Genomic DNA, 14,452 nt, shown 5'->3' on the forward strand with positions numbered 1-14,452 from the left:
TGACACGATCTTTAAGTTAACCTAAGAAATTAAAATCTGACTTAAGAATGTTTTAATGTAAACTACACTTGTTATCCACAGTATTTACAACACCAACATCATACAATAAAATGTCAACAGTAACTAAAATGCTTGCAAAACCAACGTTTTCAAGTCGAGTGTCACTGAACTTTGTCCCCGCCAGTCAATGGCACCACCCTCATCTACCTGCTCTTTCAGACGCGCTGAGTTATGGTACATTTCCTTACCCTCGTCTCTTACCCCGCAAGGACCATTCCCCTCGCAGAGATCATCTCGTGAAGTGTGGACAGTAACTATCACCTTTTTTAAGATTTTTCTTAATTTCACTGCTGTGACGCCATCTGAAGATGTAACTTGATCAAGACCACAAAAACTTATCGAATCAATTGACTGTTATTATAAATATAGGCATTAATAAATATTATAAAATAAATTTCTTTCCTTATTTCACATAGCTACTGCATAATATATAGCAATATAGGAAAAGTGATATGGAAACTTCATTGAATGTTAGTGTTCCCTCTCTTTATTTCCTATAGAGATTTACAAGTCTAGAAAAGAGTACTTATCTTATGGGCAAATCTTTTAAATGGTCAGGTATATTGTAAACGTTCGTCCTATTGGCAGCACAGTGGTACAGTGGTCAAATGAGCCACACATTGTTCCTTCCTCTGTGCACAGAACTATGTACACACTAGTCAAGGAATAGTGCAATTCAATGACATGTTAACAGTGATGGAAACTGCAATGAAATGAAAACAAGGTAAGATATTGAGGAATAAAGAGCGACAAATTGTTTAAAAGTGTACAATTATGTTTGAGAAAGAATTCTGGGCAAAGAGTGACCTGGTTTGTAAAAGAATGTACAGATACAGAAATAAAATTTGGAGCTCCCTTATTGTATAAGTTTCACTTACAACATACTGCACATGTGCAGTAAACAGAAACCTGCTTTGTATAATTATCAGGGCAAGGCATGGGAAGCTGTAATAAATATATTGGCACTTGGTATAGATAGAGCGTGTCGCACTGGATACAGGTATTGCACGAGCATTAGTACAGTCTGCTTATCGAAACTGGCACATACTGAAAACAAGCAATATCACTTGGATCTAAATCTCCTACTATATCATGGGAATGATGCAGTATATCCGAAATTTGGCTTAGAATCTTGTACCCAGAATTATTATCTAATATTCTGTTTATTTTTTCAGAAACTAATTTTGCAATGCTATTTTCCACGCAATTGATTTTGTTTACTGCAGATCTCATTATGTTTATTTGATCAGCTAGTTCCATGCCGGATTTTTCTAATGCAACAATGGAATCAGGCAAAAATCCGAAATATGCCGTGATGTCTTTTAAGTAGAGTTTTTTTTAGTAATTCCTGACAAGTTCCAATTGCACTCACGTCCTTGGGATCAAACAACTGAACCACTTTCTTCACACTGTCAAGATTCAAATGGTAATAATTACAAGACTTCAGCCAAGTTCCCCAACAAGTAAGTACTGGACATGGAGGAATAGGCACATCAAGACATTCTTTCTTGAATTCAGACTCGGCCAGGAGATTTTACAAATACTTTTTTCATATTTGCAATTAACTTGACAACAATAGGAAAATGTGACCTCACTTCTTCTGCAAGCGTGTGCCAGACAAGTTACATGGATCATTTTTCTATACTTCTTTTTCAATGATTTTGCAGCTTTTACCATGTAAGTCCCAGCACCTGTAATGAACAGTAGCAAATTTTCGTGTTTGATACCAGATGGCCAAAGCAGTTTCAATGCACTTTCAAATAATTCACATACTGTAGAAAAATTCACTTTATTTAAAGGCGTACATGTCACAAGCTATGGCCTACCAGGAGTTTCCGCTTTCAGTGAACCAACAATAACACGGGTAACGACTGACTACATCTGTTGTTTTGTCAATAGATATCCACACCTCTCATTTTCCAGTTCATTTCTGATTTCTTCTATGTTTTTGTTGTAAATTTGTTTTACGTACACTTTTTGCAATGTTGATTCATATGGAATCTGTCGACCTGTGTATTTCTGTAAGAATGTACAGAGTGAGTTATTTTTTTTAACTTGAAGAGTGAAATGTTGGAGAAAATAAATGCATTGTATAAATATGTGTTAAAGTCATGCACTGTATTATATGAGCCACTGTGTTCTTGCTATAAATTCTGAACTTTTGTTTTTTTGAAGTCCTTTTATCCAAGTGAATATGACGATCAACACTGAAATTCTTACAGCCTAATATGTTGTTTTCTAATGCCAGGCATTTGACAATAAAGTCATTTGAGCTCTTGCACTCCAATATTTTTCAAAGATATTATCATGGCCAGCCACTGAAACACAGATTTTGAGGTGTTCAGAATCCATTTCTTGGTTTGACTTGCACAATGGGCAGTTAGGGGACTGATATATTCCAATTCTATGCAGGTGTTTGGCCAAACAATCATGGCCTGTTGCCAATCTAAATGCAGCTACAGACGATTTTCGTGGTAAATCGGGAATTAACTGTGGATTTTGATGCAGAGAGTTCCATTTTTTCCCTTGAGATTGTGTTATCAAATTTTGTTTGTTGAAGTCTAAGTATGTAGATTTAATAAATCTTTTCACAGAGTAATATGTGATAATATTTCGATATTGCAAAGTTTGCAGAACAGTTTATTATAGCAAACACATTGTCACCATACTTTGAAACACATGCTTTCAGTTCATTATATGTATTTGGTTTATGTTTCGGCATTGTAATGTACAACATCTCGTAATATGACTGTGCTAATTGGGAAACTTCAAACCTGTGTAACAGAAAAAAACTAAATTACAAAAGTAGTAAGAAATAATGATATACTGAATGATAAATTTATTGCACGTACCTTTAATAATGTTTGTATAATATAGAAATGGTGTAATGGTGATGTATTTAACGTAAAAGTTTACTTGTACATTGCTATTTCCTTCATACAACTGTACGCTTCAAAGTTTCGTTACTAAGTAAGGGTGGCCTCTGTGTACAAAGTACATGCTATCTACTCGCGGGACCTGTACATGTTCTGCAACGGATCAAAACATTGGCTGTGTACATGCCAATCTTAGCGTTTAGAGCTCTCTATGCCTTGTCCTGATAATTATAAACTTTGTTTTTATTTGGTGACTGTACCAAAAGACACTCACTGAATATTAGATCTGAAATATCAAAATATAATTCAGTGAGATTTCAAATTTCTTTCCATCACATTGCAATTCCTGGAGAAAATTTTGTAGTTTATTTTCTTTCTTATCTCATTAATTTGACGCATCCTAAGTAGCTTGTCCTCAACATCTGTGTATGACTTCTCTACACCAGTGGCAGGCATGTTCTGTGCTCTGTGACGTCATACCATGGAGCTGCCTTGCTCTTTGCTCGGCAATCTCTGCATACTGAGCACAGTGTGGAGAGAAGATTCAACTGAACAGTGGCGGTACGGCGCCTATGCACTGACAGAGCGTGATCCATTCTTCTGAGATAGTATGGGAACAGCACAATTACAATACATTTGTAAAAAACAAAACTGTACAACAGTGATAAATCAATGTAACAAAATATTTTGGTTTGTAATCAAATTTAATGTACTTACAGCCCAGTTACTTTATGGTGACAGCTCGTCGATGCGAGAGAGGGGAAGGTTCGAGTGTGGGAGGGAGACCGATCCAAGACGGAGCAAGAGTTTTCTGGATGGAGGGAGGGAAATACAGTCATATTAAAAATGAAGTCTCACATTGCTCTTTCGCACATTGCAGCGTCTGCATAATTTTGAGCTCCTATCACTGTGTTCTCTTCATACTCTGGAACAATAGTCACTAATAAACACTTACAACTTACTTACTTACAAATGGCTTTTAAGGAACCCAAAGGTTCATTGCCGCCCTCACATAAGCCCGCCATCGGTCCCTATCCTGTGCAAGATTAAGCCAGTCTCTATCATCATACCCCACCTCCCTCAAATCCATTTTAATATTATCCTCCCATCTACGTCTCGGCCTCCCTAAAGGTCTTTTTCCCTCCGGTCTCCCAACTAACACTCTATATGCATTTCTGGATTCGCCCATACGTGCTACATGCCCTGCCCATCTCAAACGTCTGGATTTCAAGTTCCTAATTATGTCAGGTGAAGAATACAATGCGTGCAGTTCTGTGTTGTGTAACTTTCTCCATTCTCCTGTAACTTCATCCCGCTTAGCCCCAAATATTTTCCTAAGCACCTTATTCTCAAACACCCTTAACCTATGTTCCTCTCTCAGAGTGAGAGTCAAAGTTTCACAGCCATATAGAAGAACCGGTAATATAACTGTTTTATAAATTCTAACTTTCAGATTTTTGGACAGCAGACTGGATGATAAGAGCTTCTCAACCGAATAATAACACGAATTTCCCATATTTATTCTGCGTTTAATTTCCTCCCGAGTGTCATTTACATTTGTTACTGTTGCTCCAAGATATTTGAATTTTTCCACCTCTTCGAAGGATAAATCTGCAATATTTATATTTCCATTTCGTACAATATTCCCGTCACGAGACATAATCATATACTTTGTCTTTTCGGGATTTACTTCCAAACCGATCGCTTTACTTGCTTCAAGTAAAATTTCCGTGTTTTCCCTAACCGTTTGTGTATTTTCTCCTAACATATTCACGTCATCTGCATAGACAAGAAGCTGATGTAGCCCGTTCAATTCCAAACCCTGCCTGTTATCCTGAACTTTCCTAATGGCATATTCTAAAGCGAAGTTAAAAAGTAAAGGTGATAGTGCATCTCCCTGCTTTAGCCCGCAGTGAATTGGAAAAGGATCAGATAGAAACTGACCTATACGGACTCTGCTGTATGTTTCACTGAGACACATTTTAATTAATCGAACTAGTTTCTTGGGAATACCAAATTCAATAAGAATATCATATAATACTTCCCTCTTAACCGAGTCATATGCCTTTTTGAAATCTATGAATAACTGATGTACTGTACCCTTATACTCCCATTTTTTCTCCATTATCTGTCGAATACAAAAAATCTGATCAATAGTCGATCTATTACGCCGAAAACCGCACTGATGATCCCCAATAATTTCATCTACGTACGGAGTTAATCTCCTCAAAAGAATATTGGACAAAATTTTGTACGACGTCAACAAAAGTGATATTCCTCGAAAGTTACCACAGTTGGTTTTGTCCCCCTTTTTAAAAATAGGTACAATTATGGACTCCTTCCATTGTTCTGGTACAATTTCCTTTTCCCAAATAGCAAGTACAAGTTTATAAATTTCGCTATATAATGCACTTCCACCCTCTTGTATTAATTCTGCTGGAATTTGATCGATACCTGGAGACTTGTACTTTTTCAGATTTTCTATCGCAATTTCGACTTCTGAAATCGTGGGTTCGGGTATAAATGGCTCAGCAGTTTGTATTTCAATATCATCCCGATCATTTCTATTTGGCCTATGTACATTTAGTAGTTGCGCAAAATAGTTTTTCCATCTGTTTAGGATTGATGAAGAGTCTGCAAGCAAGTCACCATTCTCATCCTTGATCACGTTTACCCTTGACTGATATCCGTTCTTAAATTCCTTTATACCCTTATATAAATCTCGAATGTTTTTATTCTTACTATTTGTTTCTACCTCATTCAGTTTTTCCTTCAAGTAACCTCTCTTTTTATTCCTAAGTGTACGACTTGCTTCCCGTCTTTCATTGAAATAATTATCTCTATTCTCCTCAACTGGATCCTGTAAGAATTTCAATTTTGCCTGTTTCCTTCTTTCTACTACCATGCAACAATCTTCATCAAACCACGGTTTCTTTTTCTTAGTTTCATAATAACCTATGCTCTGCTCAGCTGCAATTTTGATACTATCTCTGATATTTTCCCACACGCTATTAACATCTAATTCTTTCTCAACTTCGTCGGAACTTTCTAAAGTGGCAAACCTATTCGAAATTTCGACCTGATAATTTTGCTTAGCTTCCTCGTCCTTTAATTTCAAAATATTGAATTTAGTAATATTAACTTGTTGCTCTACTCGCTTGGCTACTGATAATCTTTCTCTTAATTCTCCAATCACCAAATAATGGTCAGAATTACAGTCTGCACCTCTGAAAGTTCGAATATCTACTATACTAGTATGTCTCCGTTTATCTATCAAGATGTGATCTATTTGGTTGTGTGTCAATCCATCTGGAGAAGTCCAAGTATATTTATGTATATCCTTATGGGGGAATGTTGTACTTTTGACAATTAAATTTTTCGATGTGGCAAAGTTGACTAATCTAACTCCATTGTCACTACTAATTGCGTGTAGGCTCTCTTTTCCAATAGTTGGTCTAAAAATATCCTCCCGTCCTACTTTGGCGTTGAAATCCCCCAATAAAATTTTCATATGATATCTAGGGAACTGATCAAAAGTATGTTCCAATTCCTCATAGAAGCTATCCTTTATATAGTCGTCTTTCTCTTCTGTAGGGGCGTGAGCATTTATAACTATGATGTCGCACCATCTACCCTTAAGTACTAAATATGATAACCTGCCACTGATAAATTCGACCTTTTTTACTGCTGATTTTATTCTTTTATGTACAAAGAATCCTGTTCCTAATTGGTGATTATTGTTTCCTTCCCCATAATACAACAAGTAATCTCCTATTTGTGATATGCCATTCCCATCTAACCTAACCTCTTGTACTCCCACAAAGTCTATTCTATATCTAGCTAGTTCTTTTGCTACTAATGTTACCCCTCCTGTTCTATAAAGACTAGTTACGTTCCAAGTGCCAAATCTCAAAACCTTATTCCTTTGCTGTGGTCGTGCCAGAGAATCAGTCCTATTCCGAGGCTTACTGTAGGAATTCGTAACAAGCTGTTTTTTACGGTGATGGGTTGTTAGCCCTTCGCCCAACCCCCAAGCTGGAGGACCACCCCTTATCGGCTGTCCACGACTGCTTATTCAATATATTCGCAGCTACCCTCCATATCTGGAGGCCGTCTCCTCTATCCGCAACCTGAGGACGCGCCATGCCGTGGTGATAGGGACCCACCATACATACATGGTATAAACACTAAAGAAATAAACTAATGTGGAAATACAATGAGCAGCAGTTAGGAACAATAGTCACTAATAAACACTAATGTGGAAATACAATGAGCAGAAATACCGGTAATGTTCATAAGTGCTTCACTGTTACCTTTCCCATCATCATCATCATCATCATCATCATCATCATCATCATCATCCAATGTAAATGATGGGGCGGCCTTCTCTGTACTTCTTTATTTTCCTCAAATACTGCAAATTTTTGGCCCTAATGCTATGATGCTCCACCAGAATTTGGCAATTACTTTGTGTTTTTTTTTTTTCAATGAAATCTTAATTTTAAAATAACTTTCTTCAAAGTCGAGATACCTCCCTGAAAGTCTATAGTCTTTCAATTTCAATAATGTTTTTTTAAGTGTGGGCCGCTGTTTTTGTGAAATATAGAACTCGTGCTATGGTTCGCCTTATGACAGCTTCATTAAAGTTGTCCACAGTTGATTTTGGTGCCAATCGATATCTTTCTTTATGTGGAGCCCTGAAGGAAGCTGAAGCCCAGGAATCAATGTCTTTAGTCTCCCTTATTATTTGGCTATTACTGCTCACGGACACAGCAATAACTTCTGCTACAAGTTTTTCAAGATTTGTTACGTTTTTTCTTCTGACGCTACCTTCATAAAGCGCTACATGTTGCTCACGACTTCTCGCGACTGCAAATGCAATACCCGACCTTACAGTTTGCTTCTAACAGACAGCATTTTCACAAACAGAAAATAGCAGCGAATCTAGAAAATAAATACTAAACACTAAACAATACAAAACAGAAGCACTACAACTATTTAAGTAACTAAATGAAATGTACGTAACAAACACACTAAACTGCAATATACAAGGCAGTGGTGATGTAGTACGTCCTTAGAGCGACTGTACGCCCATACTAATGCAGCCAGGAGAAGACTAAAATGAACACCCCTTCGAACAAGCAGTGAACTCGCCCAAACCACTGCATCGCCAGGCCAGAGCTGTCACCATAAAGTAACTGGCCTGTACAATAACATGAAATTCATAATACAGCCAGCTGCAGAAGCATTCGCATATATAAATGAGGCTCTGAAACTGCTACAAACATACAAATATAGAAAAAAATACTTTAAGCCAGTGAACGGCAGTATCAGTGCTCTGTGACGTCATCCCTTCGAGCAATCACGCTCTGCATCAGCATGCAGAGCTGTGAGTGAGCGAAGCAGGGTTGATAAGCTTCAATTGAAAGCTACAGTGATACTCAGTACATCTGATTTCGTGCATATGGTAATCCGCAGTAATATTTATAGCACTGTAAATTAATTTAAAAAAACGGACAAATATTTTGAATGTTTTAAATTCGATTTTTTATTGAGAGCAGAATTTCTATGAACACAAAATGAAATGACAGAAGGAACTATACAGTAGAATGGAACAGAATATTTAACAGCTTGTCTTTCAATTGTTGTAGGCCTACCTGCCGATCAAGTCACTCATTTTGTCATATTAAATGACATAATATGCTGAATAATGATACTGTAAATTAAACTTCCTAACATTTTGACTTTCAATTAGCATATGACTCTGTTTGGAGAAAAAAATAATTACTAAAACTCCAGAAATTAGGTATCTCCAGCAATATGTTCAGATGGATATCAGAATTCTTTAGTCAAGATTCATTGCTACTAAATTCAATAACTCACTTTCTAGTTACAGACAAACACATCAGGTCTACCCCAGGGCGCTGTCCTCAGCACAACTTTATTCAATATTTATATAAAAGACTTACCCTCCCTACTAGAGGAATCAAACATGAAAACAGCACTATTTGCAGATGGTATAGTTTTGTGGACTTCCGGATCTCACAGACATAGAGACAAAATTCAAAATTCTGCTCTTAAAGCTCTAAATCAACTACGTGAATGGAATACATCAAATTTGATGACACTCAATTTAAGCAAAAGTAACTACCAAATATTTTCACTCGGTAAAAAAGAAAGAGAATTCAATATCCAATACAATGGCCAACACCTTCCTAGGACTTATGAATCCAAATATCTTGGAGTTATTTTCGACAGTAAGTTAACATGGAGCAACCATTTGAAATATATTTCTGAAAAAGCTCGTAAAAGATTCTCCCTTCTGAAAAGACTAGCAGGAAAGAAATGGGGATGCTCTAGTAATACTTTGAACACTACATACAAAATGTTTATACAGCCAGTGCTGATGTACTGCAGAGAAATTTTAATTACTTCACCTTTCATAAACGAAATAGAACGTGTTCAAAACCAAGCTCTCAGACTCATTACTGGTGGAATCAAAACAACTCCAATAGATTCTATGAGATTCCTCACTAATATTAACAGCATCAAAATGACAATAGAAGAAAAAGCACTGATTCAATATGAAAAACTTATCAGATTACCAGGAAACAATTGGCATTCATACAGTCCTCTCTGTAGATTAAAAACTCAAAAAAGTTTGATATCCATGGTTCAAGAATTAAAACAGAAAATCAACATCCCGAATTTAAAAGAAAACTTACAAATTAAACCAAACCCTTTAACTCTATTAAATATAGAGTATAATTTAAATTCAACAGAAGAAATACTGAAATCAGAAGTAAACACTGAAATAATGAAACAATTGTCTTTCGAGACAATTAATATTAGGTACCTCCACAAAACTGGCTTCATTTATACACTGACGGATCCTTGATCTCCAGAGACCAAGGTGCCGGTGCAGGTGTTACGTGCTGTCTCTTCTCACTTTATAGATCTCTTGGATATGGAACAACAAGTTTTGATGGAGAAATGATTGCAATAAGAGAAAGTCTTAAGAATCTTCTATGCCACATCAGTAAATTTAAAAATGTAGTTATATTATCAGTAAATTTAAAAATGCAGTTATATTGTCAGACTCCAAAGCAGCTATTCTATCAACAGTCTCTAGACACAACTTCATCTCAAACAGCAGATAGAACTAAAATCCTCTCTCAATTAATAACACTCGATAAAAGAATTGCATTCCAATGGATACCATCCCATTGTGGAATCCTGAGAAATGAGAATGCGGATGCTTTAGCAAAGAAGGGCAGCACTGCTACTTACAGACCTGTTACTAAATCTTCGTATTACTGTGTGAAAAGATTTATTAAATGTACATACTTAGACTTCAACAAACAAAATTTGATAACACAAACTCAAGGGAAAAAATGGAACGCTCTGCATCCTAATCCACAGTTAATTCCCGATTTAACACGCAAATTGTCTGCAGCTGCATTTAGATTGGCAACAGGCCAGGCCATGACTGTTTGGCCAAACAGCATAGAATTGGAATATATCAGCCCCCTAACTGCCCATTGTGCAACTCAAACCAAGATATGGATTCGAAACACCTCAAAATCTGTGCTTCAGTGACTGACCATGACAATATCTTTGAAAAATATTGGAGTGCAAGAGGTCAAATGACTTTACTGTCAAATGCCTGGCATTAGAAAACAACAACAGATTAAGTTCGCGCCTCATAATCATGATCATCCTATCACGTTGTCAGAGTATTGTAACTCTGTTTTCCAGGTGCCCCAACCTCAGAAGTGAGTTACAACTAAGCCAATGTGAGGAGAGAAAACCAGAAACATTGAAAGACAACCTGGTGGCATTGAAAAAAAAAAGTGATTGAAGAATTTCAAACAAGATGTTTGTGGAACTGTACTTGAAACAGATACAAGAACGGACAACTGAAACACGACAATATTACAGATCTAGGGGCGTTATTCAATGCCAAGAAATACACAATTTCAAGTCCCAATTTTTTTGCGGGGATTTAACTAAATTGAACACGCAAAGAGTGGTACATCAAAGGATGAAATTTATACGTCAAATTCTGCTGTAAACTTGTTTAAAACCTAGAGTGTCCTCAAGTTTTAATAACAGAATTCACTAACAATTCATAACAGAACTGTAAAGGCCTTAACAGTGTCTTTTTTTTTTTTAAACTCCGAATCCAACATATATGCCTTTTCTCTCTTTTGCCTTCATTAATTACATTTGTTGTGCTGCAACACAAGAAGAGTTTAGCATCTGAAGCCATAGTATTAATGTTTCTCCTATGATTTCTGTCTCTAATGTCAACAAATCCTCTGATTGAGGTTCTGGCTCAGCTATGGGGACTATCAGCAAAGTAGGGAGGGAACGTTCCTACTCACCCCACATTCGTTTGATTGACAGGTGAGGGGTAACGCAGTTGTTTTGCTAAGTCAAGTGCAGTGGTGGATTCGACACACCTTACGCATCAGTAATTTCTCCGCTCTTATTTGTTATTTCAAAATCTTTACAGTATTTTGTTTATAGAAAGTACACGTATCGTACAATAATTATGACGGCCACGTACTGTCATTAGGCAAATTATATATTTTTCAATTGTATAACTATTCCTTTATCATGTGCACAGAAAATTCTTGAACTGTCTTGTGATCGACATAATAAAGTATTTCTTTTTTAAAAACAATAAAGAAAAAAGCAAAGCTCCATTGTCATTTAACTGCACAATATATTAAAAGACACAATGCTCAACATAATAAATTGTTTCTTTTGAAAATCAATAAAGTAACTAAGCTCCATTGTCATTTAACTTGAAAACATATTAAACACAATAATGATCAACAAAATCAATTGTTTCTTTTTATAAATACTAAAGAAAGTAAAACTAAGCTCCACTGTCATTTAACTTTAAAACATATTAAACAAAATATATGAGATATGAATGAAACGAAATACTACTGTAGGCCTATACTGCTGGTTTTCATTTTTTTGTTATTGATTGCCCTCGAAATTTCTTATTAACTAAAAAGGATATAATTGACTCTAAAATAGAACAACTCAACCGTAATACTGAAACTAAATGCATGTTGTGATCCTAGACCTGGAGATACTTTTGGTCATATTCATTTTGAAAAGAAAAACAGCTCACAACAGTAAGTTGAGCCAAACATAGATACCATACGCATTGCAAATGTGCGCGGATTAGGGAATTGCTCCTCTGGTAGGTATTTAAAGAGATCTAATTCATTTTTTCCTAAATACTTTAGTGGCGTGCTCTTTTGCATCTTTATAGTGGCTCTGCTGCTTGGGTAACATCAAATACAAATGGATTATTGAACAGACAAATCTCCATGTCCATTGCATTTACTTCTGAAAACCTTTCTTGGAGAGAGAACGCATCAAGTAGGCCTAATATGCACTCAAAGTTTTAAATAAGTTCAGTTCCGGATACTTAATAAAATAATAAGTATCTAAATCCTGAAAATACCATAAACATATCTTGTTTTGTATCTTTTCACAAATATTACGAAAATAGCTTTTAAAATTGTAAATAAATACTTGTAAGATTACCGAAGTCAGCTTTAGCCTATGCTTCCGATTAAAGTGGCGTTTAATATTGAAGCGTTTTATATGCGCAATTTTAAACCTACATATTAAGCAACAGACTTTCTTCTTTTTGTAAGTAACAAACAATTCTTTCTGCCACTCTTCCTGAAACTGACGTCCCGAGATCGAAGCCATACCCGCCACTGAATGAAGCGTGTCTAGAGAAGCACCAGACGGAGGAGAGGGTCGGTGGAGTGAGGTAAGGTGGCTTTGAGTGCAGTGGCCCTTCGGAACCATTTTTCCCCATGGTTGTTCTGGCTGATATATACATCTATTATTAGGCAGTACATCTCACTTGACGATGATGCATCAGAGGAAGAAGAACTGTTTGTATGTATCTGAAGTCTGACTAGTGTAATATGTAGCTAGTAGTCGGCAATGTATGCAATGGAGGAGAAAAGGAACTGGTCACTCTACCCCATTATCTCCTGGCCTAGTTGCCTCATTAGTGGTGACTTCTTGGTATCACTTTTCAGGTTCAGACCTGTTTTCGGACAGTTGACTAAACAGTAACAACAATATATTATTTCAATGTATCGAAGTACATATGATATTTCCATGCAGATATTCTGTGTCATCATACGATGAAAGAGTAATGGAACGGAGAAAAATTCTCTCCGGCGCCGGGATTTGAACCCGGGTTTTCAGCTCTACGTACTGATGCTTTATCCACTAAGCCACACCGGATACAACCCCGACGTCGGACAGAATTGTCTCTGATTGAGTTCCAACTCTTGGGTTCCCTCTAATGGCCGCCCTCTGCACTACGTCATAGATGTCTATGAACATAGGACCGAAGTCCACACATGTGCTGAGGTGCACTCGTTATGAGTGACTAGTTGGCCGGGATCCGACGGAATAAGCGCCGTCTTAAATCACTTCGTGATTTACGCATATCATATATTATTTCAATGTACCGAAGTACATATGATATTTCCATGCAGATATTCTGCGTCATCATACGATGAAAGAGTAATGGAACGGAGAAAAATTCTCTCCGGCGCCGGGATTTGAACCCGGGTTTTCAGCTCTATGTGTTGATGCTTTATCCACTAAGCCACACCGGATACAACCCCGACGTCGGACAGAATTGTCTCTGATTGAGTTCCAACTCTTGGGTTCCCTCTAGTAGCCGCCTCAGCACATGTGTGGACTTCGGTCCTATGTTCATAGACATCTATGACGTAGTGCAGAGGGCGGCCACTAGAGGGAACCCAAGAGTTGGAACTCAATCAGAGACAATTCTGTCTGACGTCGGGGTTGTATCCGGTGTGGCTTAGTGGATAAAGCATGAGCACGTAGAGCTGAAAACCCGGGTTCAAATCCCGGCGCCGGAGAGAATTTTTCTCCATTCCATTACTCTTTCATAGTAACAACAATGTCAACATCTGCTTGGATACTTGTGTCAGACACATATCTGAGATTTGTGCCAGAGACACGTCCCAGGTACAAGTCTCTCACTGTGAACGTAGCTGAAAGGAAAACTAATTACGTCCACCTGACACTTCGTTACCCTGAAATAAATTATTATTTTGCCCACTACTCCTTAACTGCATAATGCTATTTGGGTCATTCAATACAAAATTTTAAGAATATGCCAGCGATGTCATGAATTTTTTTGGGCTTTTAATATAATAATATTATGAAAATAAATTAAACTGCCAACTATGACCGCCATATCATTAATATTTTAGTCATATATATATGACTGAAAAATGGGTGGCAGTTACATGTTATCCATCATTTAAAATATTCTAGACACCATATATGAAGTGTCATCGAAACTAAACAGACGCCATTGTAAACCTCAATAACCATATTTTCATACCTTAAAGACTAATCCGAATAATATTAAAGCATGCTCATAAAAACACCTCATTGAAGGAAAGAAATAGTTTTATATTCGA

The 14,452-nt window shown here is 36.8% G+C and overlaps 1 protein-coding gene across 1 annotated transcript in view; it reads right to left on the reverse strand.

Moving 5' to 3' along the window:
* Positions 1-2,620: 2,620 nt before the first annotated feature.
* Positions 2,621-14,452, reverse strand: part of Alg1 (ALG1, chitobiosyldiphosphodolichol beta-mannosyltransferase) — a 45,518-nt gene continuing 33,686 nt past the window's right edge. The window contains exon 6 of the mRNA XM_069845976.1: positions 2,621-2,834. Coding sequence (XP_069702077.1) covers positions 2,636-2,834 — 199 coding nt within the window. The 3' untranslated portion in view covers positions 2,621-2,635. The remainder of the gene's footprint in view (positions 2,835-14,452) is intronic.

Source organism: Periplaneta americana, chromosome 14, assembly GCF_040183065.1.
Source record: "Periplaneta americana isolate PAMFEO1 chromosome 14, P.americana_PAMFEO1_priV1, whole genome shotgun sequence".
In the NCBI taxonomy this organism is placed as follows: Eukaryota; Metazoa; Arthropoda; class Insecta; order Blattodea; family Blattidae; genus Periplaneta; species Periplaneta americana.